At 41.5% G+C, this 27,659-nt stretch overlaps 1 protein-coding gene across 1 annotated transcript in view; it reads right to left on the bottom strand.

Annotated features, from left to right (window-relative positions):
• The window catches only part of NOTCH2 (notch receptor 2), a 169,524-nt gene that overhangs the window by 86,077 nt on the left and 55,788 nt on the right, over nucleotides 1–27,659 (bottom strand). The window contains exons 3-4 of the mRNA XM_062192096.1: nucleotides 9,609–9,868; nucleotides 3,841–4,176 (exon numbers count right to left, since the gene is read on the bottom strand). Of these exons, the coding sequence (XP_062048080.1) occupies nucleotides 3,841–4,176; nucleotides 9,609–9,868 (596 nt within the window). The remainder of the gene's footprint in view (nucleotides 1–3,840; nucleotides 4,177–9,608; nucleotides 9,869–27,659) is intronic.

The raw sequence follows: 27,659 nt of genomic DNA, 5'->3' as shown, positions 1-27,659 counted from the left end.
GTAGTAACAAAATCAACTCACAGTGACTAAGTAGCCTCTGCAGGAAAAGAATTATAACTTAACCCTTTAAATGCAGTCACTAAGTTAGAGTGTTCCCTGACTCTCAGAGGAGAAAAAGACACCAAAATCCTTCTTATCCAGTATTAGAATACAGGAGGATAAAGAACCCAAACTAAGTCTAGAATGCATGAGTAGTGTCAGGAAGACAATGAGAAGTCCAGAGTCAGCTGCTCAGCACTACAGTGTGAAAATAAACTCATACAGTCAAGAAGTATCTGAGGGCCTGTTTATGCCCCAAGAAATGTTTTTAGGTGTTTATGATACAAAACAAAGATCCCAGCTTTCATTCTGGACAGGGAAAGAGGCAGCAGAATTTGGAAAAGCACAATAAACAATAGCCATAATGAAGTAAATTATAGAGTACAAATTATATAGGAGATAAATGATACAGAAAACGAAAACAAAAAGGAGACCACAGTCAGTAATCAAGGGGAGTGGGGGATGGTTACAATTTTAAATAGGGAGGTCAGGGTAGGCTCAATTCCAAGAGCAAGGACCTGAAAGGTGGCTGGAGCTGCAGGACGCCTTAACAAGTTGCTTTCCCTCCTGCTGACTTGGTTTCCCCATTTTTGGAACTGAAATAATCCTCTTCAAATAAGGGCTCTATTCATGTTTAGATGGTGACTATTACTCTAAGTAACACTTTAGTCTCTTGAATAGCATGGAGAGGAACAGACAGAGGGGCAAGGAGAATGGCACAGCATGCGGAAATAGAGTGAGTGCTTTCCAGACTCCACCTGGGATGTCAGGACAATGGGCATAACATCTCACAAACTGTAATACGTTTTCATGCAGAGTGTCACTGCATCATCTATTGTTTTGAATGCTCTGAAAATTTCCTTTTATATATTTGTCCAAGCTGAAGTCTTCTGTTTTAGGTCATGGGACCCTGCAAAGAAAGAAGTCATTTGCTAAACTGCTTTCCAGTATTGGCACATGGTGTACACATAGGTTGATGTGTAACAAATACTATTTGATAATAATTTAGAGTATCTCATTTTCCTTTTATTTTTAAAAATTCCAATTTAATTATTTTATTAGGAAGGCAAGGAGCTAGAGACAGGAGAAGGAAAGTTCCCATCTGCCGTTTCACTCCCCAAATGCCCACAACAGCCAGGGCTAGGCCAGGCTGAAGCCAGGAGCCAGGAATTCAATCTGGGCCCCCCACATCAGTGGCAGGGGCCTAAATGCTGGAGTCATCACCCACTGCCATCTCAAGGTACACATTAACAGGAAGCTAGAACACAGACAGCAGAGTTGGGACCCAAACGCAGACATTCTGATATGGTTGGAAGGATCCCAATCGGTGGCTTAAGAATGGCACCAATCATCTGCCCCTATTTTTAAAAAATTTTTAGTTAACATGTAACACTTGCACAACAGTGCAATACTTCAATACATATACACAGCATATAAATTGGTCATGTTTTTCTCACAACATAAACATTTTAACGCAATCAACTCAAAGTACTTAAACGAACGTTTCACACATCTTCAGAGCACCTGTAGAAAGTGAATGAGTGATGCAATGTGATACAGTAAGACATGGCTTTGCAAATAACCTGCTTGGGTTTCAGAACACAGCCTAACCCTAATGTGCAACATTGGGTAATTCACTTAACATTTCAAACTTCAGTTAGTTCACCTGAAAAAACATGGAAACTATTACCTATCTCAGTTGCTGTGTAATTAAGCTAATAGGTGTGAAAACATCTGATACAATACATGACTCATAGAAAGCATTAAATAAATGTTCATTTCCTCTTTATCAGCTCCTCCCCCCCACTTGCACCTCCTTCCCAGTCCTCAAAACACACACATGCATGCTTTGCACACACATTCACAATCAGTGAGTAAATGAACATCTTGCTTTAAACTATAAGCAGAGCATTCAGAGACAAGCCAAGATCTCCTCTGTCCCATAGCCCTGCAGCCTCTCAGCTGCAGAATCCCTGGCTATTTCCTTTCTCAAGGAAGAGATACTATTCTAGTTTGACAGCTCCTTTCCTGGACACACTCTCAGAATTCCCTAAGGTTCTATTGTAGCTAATGGATAACAATGCAGCAACCCTGGGAGTGAATAATCACTCTCTCCCAGCTAAAAACTTCCTTTATTGACTTCTCTAACTTCCCGTCAATATATTGCTGCCAAATCAACCTCTTACTCTAAGTAACTATGAAAAGTGATTTTCTTAAAACTGAGGAACACATTTAACCTTCAACAACAGGTCACACGAACCTCAAAATTAGTAACCGCTTGAGACAATTAGACCACTGGAATATTTGCAATATTAAAATACTCACAAAATTAAATTGTTTACATGTTTTCTTTTACTCTTAAAATGCAAAGAAACAGGAGTGAAGAAAGATATCTTAGTTCTTCCTTCTACAAGATAATGTGAGTGATAGTAATATTATGTTAATAAACATTTACTATCTACAATGATACTATTATCTAGCCTTTACGAAAGAGAAACTAAAGGTTACAATGCTATTAGATAGCTTGCTCTTATAACTTAAATGAGATAACATTTTTACTTCAGTTATATGGCAATGTCTTATACTGCTGCATCCTGAGCACAGAGCATGGTGCCTACAACATAACGGGCAGTCAATAAACTTTTACTGAATGAAATGAATAAATTATCATTTGGTTTTATACTGGGGACTAACCTTTGACCCTTAATCCCCAAAAGGTGAAACACACAATCCCATTATATATGTGAACCATACCCACAACACAAAGATCTAAGATTCTCATCCTGAAAACGCGGCCAGAACAACTTCTTTTTGAAGCAGTTCTGCTTACTTAGCACATTATTCCTCCCTACAGTTTTTCTTCTTTTGTTTTTGTACTAAGGACATTTGTATAAAAACAGGATCTTTGTTGCTTAGTAATTCATCTGCTCCAGCTGCTTGTGTTCTGTTCCCAATCAAAATTCTTGGTTTTCAGCCTCCTCATCATTTTTACAAGGAGTTAAGTAAATTGGCCAGGCTTGTTCCTTTCCCGCTCTCTATGAAACACCAGGCCTTAAGCTCCCGGACACTGCTCCTCTATCTTGGGGTTGTGCGTGGGGTCCAGGGAATGTGGAGCAGCCAAGAGTATGACAAGGTACTGTGTTATGTGTAATGTCTCATACATTATCTATTGGTACTCATCAGAAAGTGCTTGGTAACAAAGAACTTCTGCAGTTTTAAAATTCTCCAGCTTCAAGTTAGGACAAAGTTACCCCGAAAGTTGGAGCGGGCGATTGGGAGAGGGTTTTGAAGGCCTGTAGCCCAGATGATATCATAGAAGGATGGGAGTGTGCCTTTGGATGGGCAGGACAATAATAAATAATAAATTACTCCATCAAGCCTATAGGAAAGTTGATCACCTACCCTTAGTGTCAATTCAACTTAAAGCACTTTATTAATCACACATGCATATTTTCCAGTGGCTACTTCTCACTGTGTTCTTCTCCATTCTAGATCTGTCTGTCCCTTTCCCAGAGTTGTTTCTCTTATTTCTCACTGTTTCTCCAAAAGGGACAATAAACAATTTCCTAGCTACTCATCATCATAAACCCTGACACATTAAATTACCCCCTGCTCAGTTTATGGACAAGAGTGGGCCCATAAAACTCCTCCCTCATCAGCAAACCACCTCACATGACATTCTCACTTCCCTTTTTCCCTGCTTTAGGATACTTCCTAAAGAAGCAATAGAGCCAAACTCACCACCTTCCTCCTGGGCCAAATGTTTGTCCCCCAAACCCAGGACCTGATGGAGCTTCTTACCTGGAAGGCAGTTGCACTCAAAAGTGAAGTCACCAGTCTGCCGGCAGGTGCCTCCATTGACACAGGGGGAGGGTGCACAAGGCACATAAGGGCTGTCACAATGCTGGCCTGTGAATCCCTGGGGACACTGGCATTGGTAGGAACCAGGCAGGTTGAGGCAGGTACCACCATGCTGACAGCGTCCTGGAACATCACACTCATTGACATCTGTCTCACACTTTTGTCCTGTGAAGCCTGCGAGGCATTTGCAGGAGAACTGGTTGGCCACAGTGGTGCAGGTACTTCCATTTGCACAAGGATGAGACAGGCAGGCATCAGTCCATTGGCACAGCTTCCCTAAAAAAAAAAGATAACAAAATTCAATGCTGCCACAGAAATAGGAGCCAGCCTCATCTTAATTCCCCCCCCCCCCACCCAGTCAGTGATATCAGGAAGCTCCTGCATGGAGAATCCCTAGCTCTGAATTCTGCATAAGGCCAGATCTGAGCCTCTTCAAGATCATCTGACACAGGGCACTCTCCAGAAACTCTCCAAGGCCCGAGGCCATAACACAAAGACTCAGTGGATGGAGCATGTGAGCAGGCTGTCAATTTGTCCTGTAAAGCCCAGGCCTGCATGACCTATCAATCTGGATCCATCTATTCTCTCACAGCTGCCTGTCTTTACATAAGCTGCCCCTCTGAGTGAAATACCAGCTTCCTTTTCATTTACTAAGTAAATTCTCACTAATCTTGACAACCTTGCCCAAAAGCCACCACCTTGGGGCCGGCGCTGTGGTACAGTGGGTAAAGCCACTGTCTGCAGTGCTAGCATCCCATATGGGTGCCAGTTTGAGTCCCAGCTGCTCCACTTCCAATCCAGCTCTCTGCTATAGCCAGGGAAAGCAGTAGAAGATGACCCAAATCCTTGGGCCCCTTGGGAGACCCAGAAGCAGCTCCTGGTTCCTGGCTTCGGATAGGCGCAGCTCTGGCTGGTGCAGCCAACTGGGGAGTGAACCAGCGGATGGAAGACCTCTCTCTCTCTGCCTCTCCTTCTCTATCTGTGTAACTCTTTCAAATAAATAAATCTTTTTTTTTAAAATCACCACCTCTATAAAGTCATCCTTAATGTCCCCTTCATACATACACACACAGACACACCAAGTTGTTTTGTTTCCTATTATATAATCTGCCACACAGGTGTAGTGTGCTCTCAAATCATGTGTGTTGAATGAATAAACTGTATTGACATTTTCCACAATATAGTTAATAAATAGATCACTTGGGTGATAAAAACAAATCAATAATTATTTTTTTCTCTTATGTATTTGAGAAACAGAGTGACAGAGAGACAACTCCTATTCACTGGTTTACTCCCCCAAATGCCCCCAACAGCTGGAACTGAGCCAGAGCCAAAGCCAGGAGCTGGGAATTCAATCCAGGTCTCCCACATGTGTAGCAAGAACCCAATTATTTACGTTATCATTGCCACCTCCAAGACATTAGCAGAGAGCTGGAGTCAGAGCCACAGCTGGGTACGGAGTTCAGATACTCCAATAAGGGATACAGGCATCCTGACAACTGAAAGACCAAACACCTACCCCTAAATCTTTCATCTTTTAAACTAAAAAGAATTCCCCAAATTTGCTAATACTCCAAATGATTGTCTAGGAAAAGATCCCAATCACTGGCCTTATAGAAAAACAAATGAGAGACATGCCAGCTTTTCTAAAGAAAGATGTGACATACAAGCACAGAGAAGTACTCTGTCGAGGGTGCCAAATCAAAGGCAAAAGGTGCAATACAAATTTGCACATGGGACGTTCATCTCACAGAGCTACACAAACAGAACATGAAGGAAGAACAATTTCTGTTCCTCATTTTTCCTTCACTCCACTGAGAATACTTACCTACAGTGGAGAAGAGATATAAATATTTGCTTCTAGCAACTGTGGGTATCAGAGTGTTTGCTCGCAAATGAAAGAAAATGATCCCTGAACTTTGTTTCCCATATATATTATGCATAGGCATGAACTTGCTGCTTCTGTTTCTTCATCTGTGTGTGGAGATGCGTTAATAATGTCTGACTAGGTGAGGTACAGAGCTATGGCAAAAGCCAAAAGGATGAACTTGACATGAGTTGACTCCTAAAGTAATAGACAAAAGTGACAAATGCATAAACACAATCAGAACCCTGTATAACACCAAGAAAAGATTCTTTGAAAGGCAAAGAAAGACATTTGAATGTGGGCATCATCTCAGAGTGTAATTTTAATAATGAAGAAGGAATCACTGCCATTTCCTCTGGGTGGGATTAAAATGTACTAAATGGATGTGTTGTGGTAGCAAAACGACTCAAAACTGATAATCAGTGAGACATTCTGATAGCCTTCAGTCTCTTCAGTGACTCACACCATCAATGCTATCACAGTCACGATGCGATCATAGACCACCCTGGCTACTGCCTAACACCTTTGGATGAAAAATTAGCAGAACACATTTTCCAAACTAACTGGTCTAGTCTAGTTTTCTGAGTATGCTTCTCATTTTTTGTTTATTAGACCTATAAAGTTGTTGGCTTAGTGGTTAATGCAGGAGACAAAATGGATAACACTACTCTTTTTCTCACCTAATTTAATAAGCATTTACAGTTCATTTTGAATAAAGTTCACATCCACCTCTAAAGAACATATAATCTACTCAAGTGAGAAACATAAAAAAATTAATTACAAAAAATGCAACATAAAAACAGAACTTATATCCTACTTTGATCATTAAGATGTATGCAGATATAGAAATATTATATTGTACTCCATAAATATGTACAATTATTGTGTGCCAATAAAAAATAATCTAATAAAAATTTTTTAAAAAGAATAATTTAGAATGATGTCACAAGATTAAATTAGAAAAATGGTGAGTTTCCAAGTGACAATTTCCACAGAGGTGTAACTCTTTCAATGTCTTTTATCCTGTGATGATCTGCTCCCACCTCTTGCACTAAAGTATCAGTTTTATGAACAATTTGTGAATTGTAAGTACATAAGCATGTATATCAAACTATGCTCTGGGAGCTGGCGCTATTGCGTAGCAGGTAAAGTCGCAAGCACCCTTTGTGGGCATCAGTTTGAGACCCTGCTGCTCCACTTCTGATCCAGCTCTCTGCTATGGCCTGGGAAAGCAGTAGAAGATGGCCCAAGCGCTTGGGCTCTGGTACCTACATGGGAGACCTGGAAGAAGCTCCTGGCTCCTGGCTTCAGACCAGCACAGCTCTGTTGCAGCCATTTGGGGAGTGAATCATCAGATGGAAGATCTCTCTGTCTCTGCCTCTGCCTCTCTAACTCTGCCTTTCAAATAAATACATAAGTAAATCTTTCAAAAAAAAATTATAAAGAAAGAAAACTATGTTCTGAGGATAAAGCAAGTTTTAATTGTGGAAAAAATATTAAATATTTCTGTTTTCTGAAAAAATTAATAGAACTTAGAGATAAACTGCCTAAAATAGGTAAGGATCAGTAACACACAGTTTTAAATAACACAGGGCAATCACCAATTTACAAAAGGGCATTCCTGGTTAGGGCTGTGCAACTGCACGGAGGCAATAGAAACAGCACATTTTCAGTAAATGATGAGAATTCTGGTGTGAGAAGACCTAATGCTTATGGGGAAGTGAGGCCACAAGAAGGTGTAGGTTCTTAAGACCGTGAAGGGACATGAAAGCCATGTAGAAGAGTTCGTATTTTATTCTGTAGATGACGAAAAGTCATTAGACATTGTAAGCCATTGAATTTATTAAAAGATTTACATTTATAATTTTAAAAGTAGCAATATGGTGGGTGAATACAATGGGATAAAAGCAAAGAAAACTAGTTAGGAAACTACATCGGAGTCCAGGTGGTACATCACAGGGCTCTCCATTAAAGAGTGCCATGGGAAAACGAATGGGACCAGACAGGTGAGCAGCAATTCAGAGATCGAGTCGGGTGACTGAGTTACTGTGCAGTAAGGACAAGGGAGAGGGAATTTCTAGTTTGGGCACCTGGAGTTCACACTGGCATCACTTATTTATATCAACATGTTGAGTCTGAGGTACCTGTACAATTTCCAAGGAGAATGTGCAATGGAGAGTTAGAAATATGACCTAAGGAGCCAATGCTGTGACATAGTGGATAAAGCTGCTGCCTACAGGGTCGGCATCTCATATGGATGCCGGTTTGAGTTCCAGCTGCTCCATTTCTGATCCAGCTCTCTGCTAATGTGCCTGGGTAAGCAGCAGAGGATAGTCCAAGTCCTTGGGCCCATGCTCCTACATGGGGAGACTCATTGTGGCCATTTGGGGAATGAACCAGAAGACGGAAGTTCTCTAACTCTGCCTTTCAAATAAATAAATAAATTGTTAGGGAAAAAAAAAAAAACAAGAGCCTGCACTGTGGCGCAGCAGGTTAAAGCCCTGGCCTGAAGCTCTGGTTCTAGTCCCGGCTGCTGCTCTTCCAATCCAGCTCTCTGCTATGCCCTGGGAAAGCAGTCCTTGGGCCCCTGCACCCATGCAGGAGACCTGGAAGAAGCTCCTAGCTTCTGGCTTCGGATCGGTGCAGCTCCAGCCATTGCAGCCATCTGGGGAGTGAACCAGCAGATGGAAGACCTCTCTGTCTCTACCTCTCTCTGTAATTGTCTTTCAAAATCAATCAATCAATCTTTTTTTTTTTAAAAAAAAAAAAAGGAAGTTTGAAGGGAAAATTCTTAAAAAAAAAAAAAAAAAAAAAGAAATATGAGCCTTAATGTCGGGGGAGGAGAAGGTGGAGCTAAAGGGCAGACTATGAGAGTCATAAGCAACTGATGGAGATAATGACAGCTGAAGCCATTAAAAGCAGTAGGACTCCCTTGGAAGGCTGTGATATGGCTCAAAGAGGGCTCCAGGGTTCCAAGGAACACACAAATTTAATGGATCAGAACAAGGTAGTGCAGAAGCAAAAACAAAAGAGTTAAGAAAACCAGAGAAGCCAGTGTGCTGGCAGAAGTGGGGCTGTCCAGCCCTACCAAGGCAACCACAGGCATGATTTGAAATTCAAAAAATCTATAGCAGGCTAATTTTTAAGTTAATAATTTTGATTGGCCCACAAATAATGTTATAAATATCCAAATGGCAATGGCAGAAAAAAGGTTCCCCACCCCTGGAGAGAGGGCAGATTTCATTAAGTAAGGAATCAATAAGAAATCAACAATATTAACTGCCTTCCTTCTGATAATGGTGGACTTCTTTTAGTGAAGTAATTTTGATCCCCAATCCTAAAATGTAGTTTAAGTAGCCAAAGGCTTCTAAGTATGTGGTCCTTTTTCTTACTCCTTCCCTACCTTTAAAACTCCCAAAAAGGAAGCAAAACATACTAGCCTGGAACATTTTCAGTTCGTTATCATAATGTTAAATGTCCACCAGATTGCCTGTGTATAACATTAATCAAAAATGGATCTTAGTGGAGAACGGGACTGGGACTGGGAGAGGAAGGAGGAGGAGAGGTGGGAGAGTTGGTGAGGGGGGCGGGGACAGTGGAAAAAAATCATTATATTCCTAAAGTTGTACTTATGAAATTTCATGAAGTTTGTATTCCTTAAATAAAAGGATTCTCTGGGAGGAAAATAAATAAATAAATAGATATTTCCTAAAATTAAAAAAAAAAAAATGTCCACCAGAGTTGGGAGACCCATTAAAGGCTAGACACCAAGATATAAAAGATGCTAAGTAAAGGTACCGTTTGAGAGTAGCAAAGTACAGATTTGAGTCCCATTTGTTACCTGTAAAACCAACTTGGCAGGTGCACTCAAAGGTATCCCGGCTGTGTGTGTGGCAGGTACCTCCATTCAGGCAGGGGCGAGACACAAAGCAGGGGTGAGAGGTTGAATACTGACAATCTTCTCCTGTGAACCCTGGAGCACATCGGCACGTAGCTTTCCCCAACATGGCCTGGGCCACACAGGTCCCACCATTTTGACAACGGTTCTTCTCACAGGGGTCTCGATGTTGACAATATTCTCCCAAGAAGCCCTCTGGGCATCTGTATGGAAAAGAAAAGAGTCCATCAAAACACATGACTTCTTGTAAGTCCAAAAACTTATGGAAAGATAATGCAGACCATTCAAGAAAATGCTAGACTGTGAATCAAGAGACATAAAGATGCAATCTGTGGCTGGCACCGCGGCTCAATAGGCTAATCCTCCACCTGACGCACCGGCACACCGGGTTCTAGTCCCGGTCGGGGCGCCGGATTCTGTCCCGGTTGCAGTGTAGGACTGCAGAAGGTTTCAAAAGGGTATTTTAAAATGTGAATGTGTTAAGTGATAGCTTTTTAAACTAAATATTATGTAATATATTACATAATGCATATGAAAATTTTAACAGTAGCAAAAAGATGCAAGAAATTTCCATTTTATAATAAAAATGTTGTTTAAATGGGACTTCCAAGAAGCATGTAAAGGAACGGAAAAGACTTGATTTGACTATAAATTTTTCTAGTGATTCAGATATTTGATTCAACCTATTTCTCTATTTTACTTTTTAAAGTAAGTTCAGAAACTTTAATCTAGAAAGCTTTCCACCATCACTTCCAAGTTAAACCAATTAAAGATATGAAACAAACTACAGATCCCTACCCCCTCTCCACAACCAGCAGCCATCACATCTTCCTGTGCCCAGTCACTGGTGTACTGATTCTCTAATTCACCCAGACCTCAAGTCCTGAGGTCATGGTTAACTCCTTCCTGTTTTTGTCAATCATATGCAAGACCTTTTATTAGCCATTTGCTGGCAAGGTGAGGTCTTTGGGGTCATAGTTACTGAGAAAAGAAAGCAGGTCAGATAAAAGGGAACTAGGACAGAACATGCTCAGAACTGCGCAGTAGCTAAAAGGACTGGAGAAGAAAACAGAGCTGGCAAATAGCTGCACTGGTAGTGATGTAACTGGCCACAACCTCCTCCTCATCCATTTCCAGAGCTGTGTAAAATAAGCATGGCAGAGCCAGGAATTTCTTCCTATGTATCTCTGAGCATCTTCACAAGCAGGTAAGATAGCATTCTCAGTACTGAAACCAAAGACTGGCTGAAAGTTAACAATGAGGAATCTGTATCTCCTAAGTTCCGAAGATCTTGTTCAGAATCCTGGTGCTTTGACGTTGGATAAATTACTTTTCCTCGCTATCAAGTCTCTCACATTTTAATGAGCTTATATTTTAATTAATTTCAAAAGACAGACAGAGGCAGAGAGAAAAATCTCCCATCCACTTGCTCACTCTCCAAATGCCCACAATAGCTGGAGTTGGGCCAGGATGAAGTCAAGAGCCTGGAACTCCATCTGAGTCTCCCCTGTGGGTGGCAGGGAATCAAGTACTTGAGCCCTCACCTGCTGCCCCCAGAGTGCATTTGAGTAGAATGCTGAAATTAGGAGCAAACCTGGGACTAAGCCCTCTGACATGGGAGCAAGCATCACAAGCAGTGTCTTAACTGCTAGGCCACATTCCCACCCCTCTCTCACACTTTAAATTGTTACTAATATCTACATCATGGAATAACATATTGTGAGTATTGAACAAAAGCAGGTTTGTGAAAAATTTTGTAACTGCTAAAAAGTTTTGCAAATGGAAAACATTCTTTTCTTTGTGCTTGTTGAGGAAAATATGATGCCTTATCCAAATCACAGCTTGATTTGATAATAGAATAGTTTCTTTTATTTAAGTAGAGGAACAAAAAGTGCTAATACAGCATAGCTAAAATTAACTCTGAGCTATATTATTAAAAGCACTTGCAGCTTATTCAAGAAATGTGTTATGGATGATGTTAGAAACTGCAACACAATTCTCATTTGCAGTGACAGTCCTCTGGGCATTAGGCCTGGCTGACAACTGCTGATCCTCCCCTATGGGAATTATTCACCTTGTAAATAATGACAAACTCTTAAACCTGGGTGGGCTTTGCTCCTAGGCTATTACACGAACCCCCCCATACTATTTTGCGGCATTTGCTAAGAGAATGCAAACTCATTTAAATATTAGCAACATAAACACAAAATGAAAACATAAGGTTCCCAAGAAAACAAATATGAGACAACACGAAAGTTTCTAGAGCCAAAGAGAATTATTTGTTTCTAGATTTAACCCATATTTTTGCTCTCTGGCTGTAAGGAAAAAACATTTCAGCTAAGATACGTTTTTAAAAAACATTAAATGTTGGCAAAGTATGAAGTAGCCACTTGAGAGGCCTACATCCCGTATCAGAGTCCCTGGGTTTGATTCCCAGCTCCACACCCAATTTCAGTTTCCTAATAATGTGCAACTTGAGAGGCAGCAGGTGACGGCTCAAGTATTTGGCCCTTGTAACCCATGTTGAAGACCTGGATTGAGTTTGTGGCTTTGGGCCTGGCCAGGTGTTGTGGGCATTTGGGAAGTGAACCAGAGCATGGGAAATCTCTCTTTCTCACTACCACCCCTGATGTGTGGATGTGTGGATGTGTGGATGTGTGTGTGTGTGTGTTTGTATGAGTATTGTGTGTCTACCTGCTAAATTAAAAAAAAGTTAAAAGAAAAAAAAGTTAGAGATTCACAAAGTATAGCAGGTCCAATTAGTTTTTTTTTTTTTTATGGCCTGTGAATTAATAATGGTTTTTATATTTTTAAGTGGCTGGAAAAAATCAAAAGGCTATTTTGTGACATTTGAAAATTATGCAAAATTCAAATTTCAGTGTCCATAAATAGCCTTTTTGGGTCACAGTCATGCTCACTCATGTATAGATTGTCCATGGCTGCTTTTGCACTATAAGGAGATTGAGCAGATGCACTGAGACCATATAGCCTACAGAAATATTCACCCTTTGCACTTCATAGGAAAAGTTTGCCAACTCCAGGAAACCATGAATCCTAACTCTCTAAATAGCACCCAATATACGTATTACTAATGATGTCAATGATGAAGACTCTTCTATTGGTTTCCACAAAGAATATTAAACTCACACTATTCACTTATTTATGCAGCAAATGTTCTGTAAGGACCTATTATATGCCAGGCATTTTTTTTTTTTTTTTTTTTTTTGAGTACTAAGAACATCTCTCCACTTGCGGATTAACAAGTAAAAAAATGTAATATGTTGGATAGAGTTAAGTGTTATGAAGAAAAATAAAACAGGAATGGGTGAAGTTGGGAATTGAGGCATAGAGTGTGTAAAGACAGGTCTTTCAGTTTTAAATAGGGAATTCAGAGAAGGCTTCCCTGAGGAAGTGATGTTTAGTCAAGATTTGAATGAGGCAAGTGAGCAAACTGTTCCAGGAAGAGCAAACAGCAAACGCAGAGGAAGACCTGGAGACCTATACCAATGGGAGTTGCTAAGGGGGCAGGATGTAGACAGATGAGAGGTGTACACCAGGAGGCAGGTCATTGCAGCCATGAGGCCACTGTAAAGGAGTTAGGGTTGTATTCTAAGTGAAATAATACTTAGATATGACATGAACAGACTCATTCTCCTAAAGTCTGTATATAAAAACATATCCTCCTCCCATTATTGGTATAATAAAGACATGATTTTTTAAAAATGTTCCAGAGGGCTGGAGATAAGTATAATTCTTTAGTTTTATCTTAAAACTTATATAAGTCTCCTTTTTTTCTTTAAAAAAAAAAAAGATTAACACAGAGAGAGAAGAGAGGCAGAGAGAGAGAGAGAGAGAGAGAGAGAGGTTTTCCAATTGACCGCAACGGTCGGAGCTGTGCTGATTCAGAGCCGGGAGCCAGGAGCTTCCTCCAGGTCTCACACGCGGGTGTTGGGGCCCAAGGACTTGGGCCATCTTCTACTGCTATCCCAGGCCATAGCAGAGAGCTGGATCAGAAGTGGAGCAGCCGGGACTAGAACTGGTACCCATATGGGATGCCGGCGCCACAGCGCTGGCCCCACAAGTCTCTTTTAAACCGACATTTTTTCACCAATTCTTCCTTTGCAACCAAAGCTTCTGTGACTATAGCCTGATTTCACAAATATTTGTCTTCCTTCTACTTCTTATTTGTCCCTTTGCAAGAAAACTTTCATTCTAATTATTGTCTAGGAACTATGTTCTAACAGAAATGACCCTCTCATCTCAAGTGCAGTTGTCTCACCTGAGATTTCATGATACAGAAATTCTCTCTTCTACAGATGGTATTGTAGACCACTCCCTCTACCATTTTAATCTTTTTGCTCTTGGCTTCTATAACTTCATCTATCTCTCTCTTTTTTTTTTTTTTTTTTTTGACAGGCAGAGTGGACAGTGAGAGTGAGAGAGAGAGAGAGAGAGAGAGACAGAGACAGAGAGAAAGGTCTTCCTTTACAGCTGGTTCACCCTCCAATGGCCGCTGCACCGCGCTGATTCAAAGCTGGGAGCCAGGAACTTCCTCCTGGTCTCCCATGGGGTGCAGGGCCCAAGCACTTGGGCCATCCTCCACTGCACTCCCTGGCCACAGCAGAGAGCTGGCCTGGAAGAGGGGCAACCGGGACAGAATCTGGCGCCCGGACGGGGACTAGAACCTGGTGTGCCGGTGCCGCAGGTGGAGGATTAACCTATTGAGCCGCGGTGCCGGCCACTTCATCTATCTCAAAACGTAATAAAACTTTAGTCTAGATTGCTGATTACTTTTTTCTTTCATCCCCACCAATCACAGCCACCTTGAAATTTAAGTCTGAGCTGCACTGCTCTTTTCTCTCGTATGCATTTGTTATCATTGCTGTTGTCTGATTTAACTTGGTTTTAAACAACTACCTTTATGTAAATGACTCCAAATACACCATTCCAGCTGCAAACATTCAGTTTTCTAAAAGCCACCTATCTACCCTAATATGTCCTGCCAATACTTGAAACTAAACATTTGGGAAAGAACTTTTTCCCATGAAACTTTAATTCTTAATTTTTCTAAGGTTTCTACTCACAACTTAAAGCAACTTTTAGGTAGACACTTTAAGTTATAATTTATTATCATGTTCTGACATATCTGCTAACTGAATTCCTGTAACAGTTATAATTCATGTTAGCTGTTTCCTTTTTAACACAAACTCTGATCGATGCAGGTATCCAGGTTCCTAAGCAAGCCTCTGTCACTCCCAACCTGCTAGAAAATCCCCTTCTAAAACTCTGCCTGCCTGGATGAACACAGGCCAGGTCAACCCTAAGAGACATCCTGAGGTACAAGATTATCCTTCACATCCCTAAGAATTTCAGACATGAGAAGAAAGAACAATGGATGAGACAACCAGAAATAAAGGGCTCCATTCCCTAAAGCAGCAGGGCTCTAAACTTGGGAGATCCCTGTTTGGCTGGACATAAGGACACCATATACCCTGTCAGTCTGAATGGGAAATGAGACTCTACCCAGAAACAAGATTAAGTTAGGTTTGAGGCTGAAAATATGACTACATAAAATCCAAATACCTCAGGAATCTATAATTCTATGAAGTTATGCAGTACAAAGTTTGGACAATAGTCCACCTCTTGAACAAAGGGCGTATACAAAAACTAGCCGAATAAACCCAACAGCTGCCTTTCATTCCGAAAACTACAGGAACACCACCTCCTGTGGGGGAATTTATCAGTTATTCAGGAGCTCTTGCAGTGACTTCCTTCTAGTACATCTTTCTTCACTAGCTTTGGAACTCTGGAAGAACACAGTTTCCAGATGAGGTAGTGAATACAGGGAAGTTTGGGGGGACTTTTCTCTGTAAAATAATTCCAAAAACTATCTGAACACTTATCAAGCACACAGAGATGTATTCATGACTTCTTCTTTAAAAACCTGCCATTTCTGCCACTTTTTCATTGTTACTGTTCAGACACACAAGGGGAGTGGGGTGAAGGGGAGAGAAGGTAGAAGATCAGAGAGAAAAACAAGGGGTTCTTCCTAATGGAACCAGAAAACATTCCATTTGAACGGATGCCCATTCAGTCCCCCCCTCCCCACTAACACAGATGAAAACCAGACCCCAAAGCTCACATATCCCCGGCAGGCTGGATGAGTTTACATGTAGCCACTTTACAGATTTCAACAAAGCCTGGGGTTGAATGGCAACTCCAATCTATCTGGCGATGGCTGCAGTTCAGAACCCGTCTCCCTAGTAATACAGGACAGAAAAATTCGTCCTTTCAAGTTTCCAGAATGAATAGCCACTCATCTAGAGAAAAGCTCAGAACAGTGCAGCAGCTTGTGGCAGCTCCAAGATGACTGACGTCCGAGCAGGAAATAAGCTCCCCTTCCAAATAAAAGCCAGTGTTCCCTCCCCGTCTTCTCCACTCAGTGTTCTGTATCAGCAGGGTGAGTCCAAATTGCAATGGGCTCTTTGCTGCAGCTCTTGTCTTTAGTTTTTTATAAGCGAGAATTTGGTCATTAAAAAAAAAAAAGAACCAACAAAGCAAAACCCCACCACATGCAAGAAGAAAAAGAGAGGCGTGCTTTACAAAACAGCTATTTCAAAATCATGATTTTTAAAAAACTATACAGAATGTGGAAAGGAGGGGAAAAAAATGTCTCATGTGGGTTGCGTCGGCACCGCAGCTGCTCCTCATTAAAGCTCCTCTTTACTCCCTCTGGGCTAGTTTCCAGCAGAAAATTCTTTAAACAGAACTCTGCTTTCAACCCACTTTCTTCTTGCTCTGGGCCTCTCGGCCCCCCAATCCGCAGTGGCAGCCTGCCCTAGCTGAGCTCTGGAGGGGGAGCTGTCGTTAAGGTAAATGAGGTAAGGGCAGGGGGAACACTAACAAAACCCAGAAACCAAATTAAGCATCGGTCAGTCACAAAGGTCTGCAGTTTGAAAAGGCCTCAAAATCAGTCTGCTCTTTCCTGTAACCATAATGCCAGCTTAGTTTCCTGTCTCCCTCCTGTGTTCCCCCTGTTAAAGGAGATAAAAATAATTGCTAACAGTCAAGGCTAGCTGCAACCAGTGAAAGTTCCTATAGAACATCCAATTCCCAGGGCTCTGGCTACAAACTGCTAAGATGCCCCAGAGCCTACAGAACCAAGTCTGGACTCCTGGGAGAGGGCGTTCAGGAGGCCAGCCAACTGGTCTGATCTCATGGCAGGCCTCCTCCCAGCACCTGCACTCTGATGTCTCATCACACTGTCAACTTTTTAATTCTGCAACTCTGTGTAAAGGTAACAAACTGGGTTATGTTCATTACTTTTTTTTTTTTTTAAGCACAAAGACTTCCAGTTAACTTCCTAGTAGTGGGTAAGAAAAAGGAAGCAGCTCTGTCATGTTGACTTCTTCTTGGCATTCCCACTCCCACTCTCACCACACCCCCTCCCAAAAAAAGAAAGGAAGAAAAAACAGAAACATTACAGCTTACTCAGCAAGAAGAAAAAACAAAAGGAATTAAAAAAACAAACAACACAGTACTCATGTATAGAGTATAGGGGCCAGCGCTGGGCCGTTTGTGGTAAAACCTATTTTTTAGGGGCCTGCTAGTTTGATGTAAATGAAAAAAGTTTCTCCCCCTTCACACACACTACTTTTATCACAACTAATACACAAAGTCTATCAATACTACAGGCAGAGTAGCCCATTTTCCTACTATGTAAATCCAGTTTCCTGGACAGAACATTCCTGGTTTTCTTACAGAAGTGTTTCAGAAAATGTTAATCTTGGTTCCCACATTAGGTTGAATGCTTCCAAATTAAAAGTTTCCCACAGGAAAAGAACTTTGCAGGGAATTGTGAGGCTGGGAATTATTTTCTGAAACTCCACCCCACTTGGTTTGCTTGTGTTCAGGTTTTTCCACCCTCATCTGAATAAAGCAATAAATGCACACTGATTATAATAAATCTGATCCAAAAAGGAGCTGAGGTAGTACAGGCTTTCAAGCTGTTAATTCACAGCATCATTCATCTTCATGGGAGGCTGTGAAATCAGGAACCACTGCAATGGGAAACCATGCTTTATTTACATAAGAAGTTTGTAAACGCCCTTATCTTCCAGTTTACAGTCCAGGCTCATTTATCAGAATTCAAAAGCTGAGCTGAGTGCCTGGTCTCTTCAATCACCACGTGAAAGGCTGGGCAGGGGCACACAAACAGTGTTGAAAGACTCATGTTGCTGCTGTAACAGAAGGTGGTCTCTCTGTCTTCCAGCACATAATTCATACCTTAGCATAATGCACAGTACTGGAGCTTGAGAAAGTACCTACTGGTGATGAAAGCATGACAAACATACCCTATACACATACATTTACAGAAAGCACCCTTCACAGTAGTAAGACAAAAACCAGTGAATTGCTCTCAAGCTATGGGCTGCAGAGTTATTGCAAGAAGTCTGCAATCCTTATAAATCACTCTCTAAAGTACGAAATAATATATTGTCCACCTTTAGGTGCTATTACGATAAAAGCACGAGTATGTATTAAAATGATTCTTGAATTCTTTGATTTTGACATTTTGCACTGCATTCAAATAAGACTGAATTTGTTTCCAAATCATCTCTCCTGTATGTAATCTCTCCGTTATGTACTGCATTCTTGGCCAGACTGAGCGTCTTTCAGATACTAGCTATTATGCACCACGTCTCACCTTCAGACCTTTGTACATGCTGTTCACTCAGCCCAAAACACTTTTCCCCACCCTCTTCTCAATGCTGAGCCCTAAAATTCCTTCAGGCTCCAGCTTAAATGTTATTTCCTTTTAGAAATAGCTCTATCAACCGTATTGTGTTTTCCCATAACTCAGACATATCTTATCACTCCTTAGCCTTTATGACAATTATTTGTTTTCCTCAATAAACTAAGAATTGTTCATTATCATATTCCCAACACCTAACACAATCACTGGCATACAGAAGGCATTTAATTATTCAGTGCTCATATTCCTAACAGAGGCCAAATGGTAAAATGCAAGATTCCATGGAATCTTTATACCTTAAAGACACTTTAATTAGGTTGAGCTGTTTACCCAAAGGCTTTTTCAAAACTAATTAAGATTCAAGATTCCTGATACAGCGAATATTTCTTATCCCTCCATCATCCCTAAGTCATTTAAAGTGGACCAAACCTATATGAAGTAGATTATTTAATCCTATTCCCCTCTCCAAAAATATGAAGTTAACTAACACACACAGTCTTAGTTCTCTCTTGCATTTTTATTGCTCCTTCATTAGTCTTTGATTAGACATCAACCACATGAACCACCAGGCACCTGGATTCCTGAATGATGGAACATCCTATACAGTGGCCTCAACAGCATGTTTCTAGACACTGACAATGAAAATTGAACATTTCCAGGAAGAAAACTGATTGCAGGAGTCTGTTTTCTATTCCCCAAAGTAAGTGGCTTCAAAGTTCTGAAGTCCAAAAACTGTCTGAAACAAAAGCTTACGGCTTGGTCTGAAAGGATTCCTAGTTCAAAAATAATTGTGCCCAAATCATATTAAACCAAACCGTGGAGGCTGGCTGGAGAAAACTCCGCATTTCTTGGGACTGACGTGGTGGCCCAGAGGATTAAGCCTGTATCAGATCACCGGCTCAAGTGCAGGCTGCTTAGCTTCAGATCTAACTCCCTGCTGCTAATGCACCTGGGAAGGCAGCAGAAGATGGCCCCTGCCACACTTGTGGGAAACCTGGATGGAGTTACAGGCCCCTGGCTTCAACTTGACCCAGTTCCAGCATTGCAGCCATTTGAAAAGTGAACCAGTGGATAAAAGGTATTTGTCCCTCCCTCTATCACTCTTTCAAATAAATCTTCAAAAACAAAAGTCTGCATTTCTTCATATCTAAAGAAATTTTTTATAGATTCTGAATATATCATTCTCCAAAACAGAATACACGTGGGGGTACGTAAAGCTTGTTAATGCTTAATTGGAAAAATATAAACTCAGAATATCCTAAAATATTAAAATGTTTCAAATGTCCTTAATTAGAACCATAGGTAATAAAAACAGCAGCTATAATGGGGTGGGGGAGAATCACTACTTTCCTTAAAAGATAGGAACATGGTCCAAAAGGGAGAAAGACTGGTTCTTGGGGATCAAAAAAAAAAAAAAACTGTAGAAATTACAATGGTTTGTGGTTATTCAAAGGGCCACAACAGATAAACGTATATACAGTATATTTATGGAACTAACATTGTACTGCAGGCAGTGAGTACAAGGTGGGAAGAAAAAGCTTAAAAAGACTCCTTTGGGGCAAAATATGTCAATGGTAAAAAGGCTGAGAAAACACTGAGACAGCATTCAAAAAGTAACTCTTGGGCTAGTTTCTGATATTCCTAATGCTTCTGAATATGGGTTGAACTGAGTAGAAAAGTTTCCTACAATATTAGTATATATTCCAACTAGTTTATATTGAAAATAAAGTATCCCTCCCCTTTGGAAATTCCTTCACCTGCTACTTGGTTTGATGCATGAAATTAAAGTCTATGCAGGGGCCAGCACTGTGGCATAATGGGTAAAGCCAACACCTGCAGTGCCATTATCCCACATGGGCGCCAGTTCGAATCCCAGCTGTGCCACTTTCTGATCCAGCTCTCTGCTATGGCCTGGGAAAGCAGTAAAATATGGCCCAAGTCCTTGGGCCCCTGCACCCACATGGGAGACCCAGGAGAAGCTCCTGGCTCCTGACTTCAGATTGGCACAGCTCCACCCATTGCGACCAATTGGGGAGTAAACCAGCAGATGGAAGACTCTCTTTCTCTCTCTGCCTCTCCTTCTCTCTCTGTAACTCTTTCAAGTAAATAAATAAATCTTAAAAAATAAATAAATAAAGTCTACGCCTCTAGAGGCCACAGTAAAACTTGGCAGAGCTAAATAGTGAGTCTAATGAAAAAGTATAGATGACACACGCCTAGATGCCACACAGATTGTTTCTTTTTTAAAAGACATGCTATAATTATGTTATGTAGTCTTGTATTCTTACAACAACAAATACAACAGCAAAACCCATAAATTTTCATCTTATGGTTAATGCTAGTGGTGTACGTATAAGAGGCTCAGAACACCAGTGGCCTAAGCTTGGAAATATGCACTTTCACCAGCAACAATGCTGATTCATCTGTTTTCTTCTAGATTATAAGCTTTTGAGAACAAACATAACTATTAAAATCATCACCCTCGCAAGAGTCAACCAAAAAACTGTCCTACACAAAAGAAAACCTACATGACATTTACAACTAACAACATTTATTACTTTTATGGCAGTGAGAACAGTTATTGCCAAAGAAAAAATGTGATGTTTTCATTTATTTTATTAATGCTGCTCATTAATTTAACATGGCCTCAGTTTTGGCCCTGGCTTTCAGTATAGATCTCAACTAGAAAATGGTATAAACTAAAACTGACACAGGAGGAATCAGAATTCTTTATCTCTACTTCAACAGCATTTACTTCAAGGATTTCTTTTGTGTATTAAAAAAAAATTAACCACAAAAAACGGTTCTTCCAGGCTGTAGCCATGCCTTGGGAGGACAGGAAGCGCTGAGCGTCCCACAAGCTCTGAGGTGGGCTGGCAACATCGGTTGCCACCTGTTTTGGTACTGCCATCTGAATGGCTAAAACTGGCTTTTGTATTTCTTAAATGGTGACATTTCAAATGGGTATATAAGTACATACACAGGATCCTCAATTTGCCTTAACTGGCAAAGCTGAATATACTATCTGGCCCTTTAAGAAAAAGTCTGCAGACCTCTGTTTGGAGGGTGAAAAGGTTTAAGTATATGTAAGCAAAAATGCTTACTTTCAAGCCAGGTACCTTTTTTTGTTAACTAGATGTCAGGCCACTTGAGGAGCAGTTCTTATAAACCATGTTTCATTTCAGAAAGGCAATCCAAATGATTAATATTATCACTTGCCATACCTCTGCATAATGAAGACCAAAGATGATAAAAACAGTGAACATGTGGGAAAAAGTTATAGTGTCTAATCCTAATGCGGTAACTCAAAACAAAAACCACTATTTCCATAGTAAATAGTGGGACCATAGTAAAGGGGGAGAAAACTGGTTTGGGGGAGAGGGAACAAAAAAAAAAATCTTAGATGTTATGCTGCTTTTCCACACTATAAAGACTGAGTATCAAACAAACATCAAGATTACTCAGAGCAAAGTTAAATATGTTCTAAGAATACACCACATTTATCCCAACACTGATGGATGCAGGTAGCAAGCACAATAGACACTATAAAACCCCATGTGGTCCAGGCTGGATCTGAACTTGGCAACCAAGCTGAAACTCCAAATAAAACCCCTCAAGTCTAAACAAAACACAGTATTAGAGCAGAAACTGTAGTACAAATTATAACCCAGGTTTCCATGATAATTCTGGGGAGGCACTTCACTGACTGCACTGAATCAGGGCAAAGCCATGCCTGATCTGACTACATTCTCCTGCACCATTTTGCTTTAAAACCCCATACAGGGCCGGCACCGTGGCTCACTAGGCTAATCCTCCGCCTGCAGCACCGGCACACCGGGTTCTACTCCCGGTCGGGGCGCCGGATTCTGTCCCAGTTGCCCCTCTTCCAGGCCAGTTCTCTGCTGTGGCCCGGGAGTGCAGTGGAGGAAGGCCCAAGTGCTTGGGCCCTGCACCCCATGGGAGACCAGGAGAAGCACCTGGCTCCTGCCTTCGGATCAGCGCGGTGCGCCGGCTGCAGTGCGCCGGCCGCGGCAGCCATTGGAGGGTGAACCAACGGCAAAAGGAATATCTTTCTCTCTGTCTCTCTCTCTCACTGTCCACTCTACCTGTCAAAAAAAAAAAAAAAAAAACACCAAGATGCAAGGGGGTCAGCATTGTAGCATAGTGGGTAAAGCTGCCTGTATCCCATATGGGTGCCAGTTCGAATCCTGGCTGCTCCACCTCCAATCCATCTCCCTTCTAATATGCCTCGGAAAGCAACAGAAGATGACCCAAGTGCTTGGGACCCTGCACACAACTGGAAGTTCCACATGAAGCTCCTGGCTTCAGATGGACTCAGCTCCACCCAGTGCAGCCATTTGGGAAGTGAACCAGCAGATGAAAGATCTCTGTCTCTACCTCTCTCTATATATATATAACGCTATCAAATAAATAAATAAATAGTTAAAAAGAAAATATGCTAGACCAATGATCTTCAATACCCACTTAAACTCTAAAATTGTATGATTCTATTTAGGCATGTTCCACGGCCCCTTGGATATTACTACAGGTCTCTTTTATGAAGAACTAAAAAGAACTTCCACATTGTTTGGCTTCAAGGAACATCCAAAAAATAAGACTATACAGCTAGAGTTTAAATTCTAAGTCTTTCAGATTGCCTCACCAGAGCCCTGAATTCTTTGCTTTCTAATTCTGCTTTTATGCCAGTGTATATGTTCACCCACATCAGTTCTTTAAGGCCTGGTATAATGAATGAAAAGAAATAGCACTGAATCTTCAGATTGCCTAATGGGGTCTGGAGAAATAGGTCTTAGCTCCAGTCTACATTCCAATCAGTGATGTAATAAGGGTAACTCACTTAGCTGCACTAAGCCCCAGGCTCCTCACAGATCAAACAAGACAAGTGGGAGCGGTAGTCTCTAACGTCCCTTCAGCCCTCTAAGTGTAATGACTACAAGCTTGGCTTTCGTACTTCCTCAGCAACACCACTCGAGGATGTAAGATGCTTGCTGATGCTAATGTTTGGGGTCAGTGGTTGTATATGTCTTGGCAACTGCACAACACCAAGCTGAAGCTCCCTGGGATAAGAATGGTGTTCATATCCCTTCTTTTATGTCCCTCTTAGCACCCACCTATCACCCTTCTAAGGCCACAGACAGTTCAATACAAGCTTATGTAAATGAAATCACTGCACAACTCATGTTTTCAGAAAGCGTAAGGAGGCAAAGAACTAGCAAAGGAGAAAGAACAATATATTTAAATGAGATAAGGAGAATGAAAAGAAATCCTGAGTCCAAATGGGACACAAGGGCCTCCCCCTCATCTTCCACCAAACCACTGGCCAACAAGGAGCTTGTTTTCTTCAGCATGGAACACTGGTAGAGATTCCAGTCTCTTTAGGAAATGTTACCTGCTCATAAAACACTAGAGACTACAGATGACTTGGGTGTATGTGCAGGGCAAGGTTCTGCAAAAAGCAGCACTAAATCTAAAGTCACAGGGAATTAGCCAGTAAGTCAAATCATGTAGCTCTCATTTTTATGTATTCTCTCAACACAGCATATGTGTCTATCTTACTTCCCCAGCTCATGATGCTATCATTAATTCTTACACAATTTAGCAAAGAACAACTGATGTCCCATAATCAGTTTGCTTCTGTGGAGACTAATTATGAACTCCGATATTCAGTGTCAGCCTCTGCCTGGAAGGAAATGAGTCACCTTTTCATTAGTAATCAAGTTCTGTCCATTTTTTATGAACGACCCGGAAGTTGAAGACCATGAGTTTCAACTATATGAGACAGAGTTAGACCCCATAAACATTATATACAAATAGAATCAAGACAGAAAAATTGAAGTCAAGGAGGTTCCTGAGGTACTTTTTGGGATGACTGAGGTTTCAGAAGGGGCAAGTTGCCCAGTGAAACAACTCCTCAAGGAGCTGCGTCTGGGCTTACACAACAGAATGAGCATTTCAAAATCTTAAAGGGACAGACAGTTAAATGACTAAGCAGCCACCATGGTCTAGGCAACAGAATCATAACCACTGTCAAATGCTTTCCACACAGAATAGGCAGTCCTAGTTTATTCTGGATAATTGAGGGTTTGGATATGTAGTATATAATCAGAGGAAACAAGCAGTAAAGGACATGCGCTAATTTGGGGTAACCAAGGACTTGGCAAACAGATGCTTACTTACTCTGGGTCCCTGAAATGAACAGGATCTTGCCAGTGGTATGCTGGATGAGAGAGATTTGAGATTGAGATACCTGAATTCTCAGCTAAGAGACTGAACTATGCAGTATATGAGAATCAATTTTGTTCTCTGGTTGTGTGTGTGTTTAAATCACTCCCTATCCTAGCTCATTCTTTTTCTTGCCTTAGAGATTCATGGATTCTGAGTTCCCTTGCAAAATATGGCCATAAGCCTACCTGGCTGCTGTGCCTGGCAGCACCACAAAAATCAATATTCAAAGCCAAAAAGGTCTGGGGGAGGGAAGGTAATTGCTCCCAGCTGCCCTCCCTTCCTGTTGCCTGGCCCTCACCCCTTGACTCCTCAGTCTAGGCATTCCATCTCCAAACATTTGACTAACATAAACTCAAGGAATGATTGCTTTCAATCTCTTAGCTATCCCTTTAAAATTGCGTTAATCCACATACTGGCTTAGTAAATTCTCACACAAACTGAAATATAGACAAAAGAGAGCAATCAACATGAGAAAAATTTTGAGAATGTGTTCAGTAGGAAAAAATTATGTAGAAACAGGTAATGACAACTCCAGGAAATAATACACACTTCTACACTCCTCCATACTCCACCTCTACCCATCTCCTACCTATCTACCACCTAAGGCACCATTAATATTTGAAGATTTACAACCGTGCATCAAAAATGCTTTTAAAGTCTTCTGTCCAGTCAGGTAACACAGGCTTCTTAGGCTTCTCTGTCTATTCACAACAACCACACAGATATCAAACATAGTAGCCTGCTCAACAAATATTAGTGTGAAATTAGTGAAAATTAAATTTTTGTTTGAGCATGGAGAATTAATTATTATTTATTTGACAGAAAGACGGACACACAGAAAGTGCCTCCAAGGGGCCGGTGCTGTGGCGTAGCAGGTAAAGCCACCGCCTTCAGTGCTGGCATCCCATATGGGTACCAGTTCAAGTCCCAGCTGATCCACTTTTTTTTTTTTTTTTTTTTTTTGACAGGCAGAGTGGACAGTGAGAGAAAGAGACAGAGAGAAAGGTCTTCCTTTGCCATTGGTTCACCCTCCAATGGCCACTGCGGCAGGCGCACCACGCTGATCTGAAGGCAGGAGCCAGGTGCTTCTCCTGGTCTCCCATGGGGTGCAGGACCCAAGCACTTGGGCCTTCCTCCACTGCACTCCCGGGCCACAGCAGAGAGCTGGCCTGGAAGAGGAGCAACCGGGACAGAATCCGGCGCCCGCCGGGAGGAGAGCCCGGGGTGCTGGCGCCGCTAGGCGGAGGATTAGCCTGTTGAGCCACGGCGCCGGCCTGATCCACTTCTGATCCAGCTCTCTGCTATGGTCTGGGAAAGCAGTAGAAGATGGCCCAAGTGCTTGGGGCCCTGCACCTGCATGGAAGACCCAGAAGGAACTCCTGGCTCCTGGCTTCAGATCACCGCAGCTCCAACTATTGCAGCCAATTAGGGAGTGAACCAGCAGATGAAGACCTCTCTCTCTCTCTCTCTCTCTCTCTCTCTGCCTTTCCTTCTCTTTCTGTGTAACTCTGATTTTCAAATAAATAAATAAACCTTTAAAAAAAGTGCCTCCATTCATTCACTGACTCACTCTTCACTTGCAACAGCTAAAACTGCAGCTGAAGCAAGGAGGCAGAAATTCAGTCTAGGTCTCCTATACAGGTGATAGAGACTCAACTACCTGAGCCATCACCATCACCTGCTGCCTCCTTCAGTGCACATCAGCAGGAAACTGACATCAGGAGCAGACCGAGGAATTGAAGCCAGCCACTCAGGTATGCTACACAGGTGTCTCAGTCTGCACATTCACTGCTGCACTAAACACTTGCCCCCTGAACAGGGAGAATTCTATGGTGCTTCAGTCTACCCAACTGTAGTGTTCAGGACACAGGATTATAGATAGTATAAACTTATAGCAAAATCCTAAATGTCACCATTCTTAAGAAATTCTACTCAATTATTTTCTCATTAATACCTGCCTTTTCCTCATATTTATATGCAGCAAAAAACTGGATAGAATGTTCCAGTTCAATGTGTTCCTTGAAAAATACCATCTGTCAGTTAAATACACTTTTCTTAAGTCTTTGCTTTCATTTTTCTTTCAGAACGCCTTTGTCATAAAAATCAATGCAGGAGAGGAGCATCCTAAATAGAGAGTAAGTACATTAAGAACAGAAGGGGATGGCATCAGTCTAAGAATCAGCATGATGTTTTTGGACACATAAGACTAAGTGCTAGTGGCGATTATTAACAGTGAATAAACAGGATCTGGAAAATTTGGGGAAACCCAGGAGAAGTTTTAGGTTACCTTACATCAGAATGTAAGGTAAAATACAACCAGAACAAATATGGAAACAAAATACATAATACAGGGCAGGTGCTTAGCGCAGCAGTTAAGACACCACCTGAGACATCAGAGTACCTGAGTTCAGTCCCTGGCTCTGAATCCTGATGCCAGCTTCCTGCTAATGCAGAACCGTGAAGCGATATGTGATGGTTCAAGTAACTGGATCCCTGTCATCCATGTGGGAGATCTGGATTGAGTTTCTGGCTCCTTGGCTTCAGCCTGGCTCAGCTCTGGCTACTGTGAGCATTTGGGCAGTGAGCTAGCTGATGAGAGCTCACTGTCTGTCTGCATCTCTGTCCCTCTGCTTCTCAAGTAAACGTATATAAAATTTTGAATAAGTAAATACATAATATAGTCACATGTGTGCACATACACACAAAACTGTGAAGGTAGAAGAGACACTAAACTACATTTCTAGTTACAAAATTCCTGGCTACTGGGCATTGAGAAGAAGGCCCAATAAAAAAACCCTATCACATCTACACATTTATGACAGCTTAACAAAAACAGTGCTTAGAAAGTTTAAGAGAGTTATATTTTTATCACATTCTAATATTCCCTACTTCTTTGCTAGCCTTCATTAATGGCAGATAAAGATAAAATGAAGGACTTAAGCTTCTTCAGGTCCTGAGAGAGAAATGGTTTTCATTCCACTAAGGCACAAGGA

The sequence above is a fragment of the Lepus europaeus genome, chromosome 5 (genome assembly GCF_033115175.1).
Source record: "Lepus europaeus isolate LE1 chromosome 5, mLepTim1.pri, whole genome shotgun sequence".
Lineage (NCBI taxonomy): Eukaryota > Metazoa > Chordata > Mammalia > Lagomorpha > Leporidae > Lepus > Lepus europaeus.
Note: the sequence above shows the minus strand (reverse complement) of the source record. Positions and strands in the feature narration are given on the sequence as shown.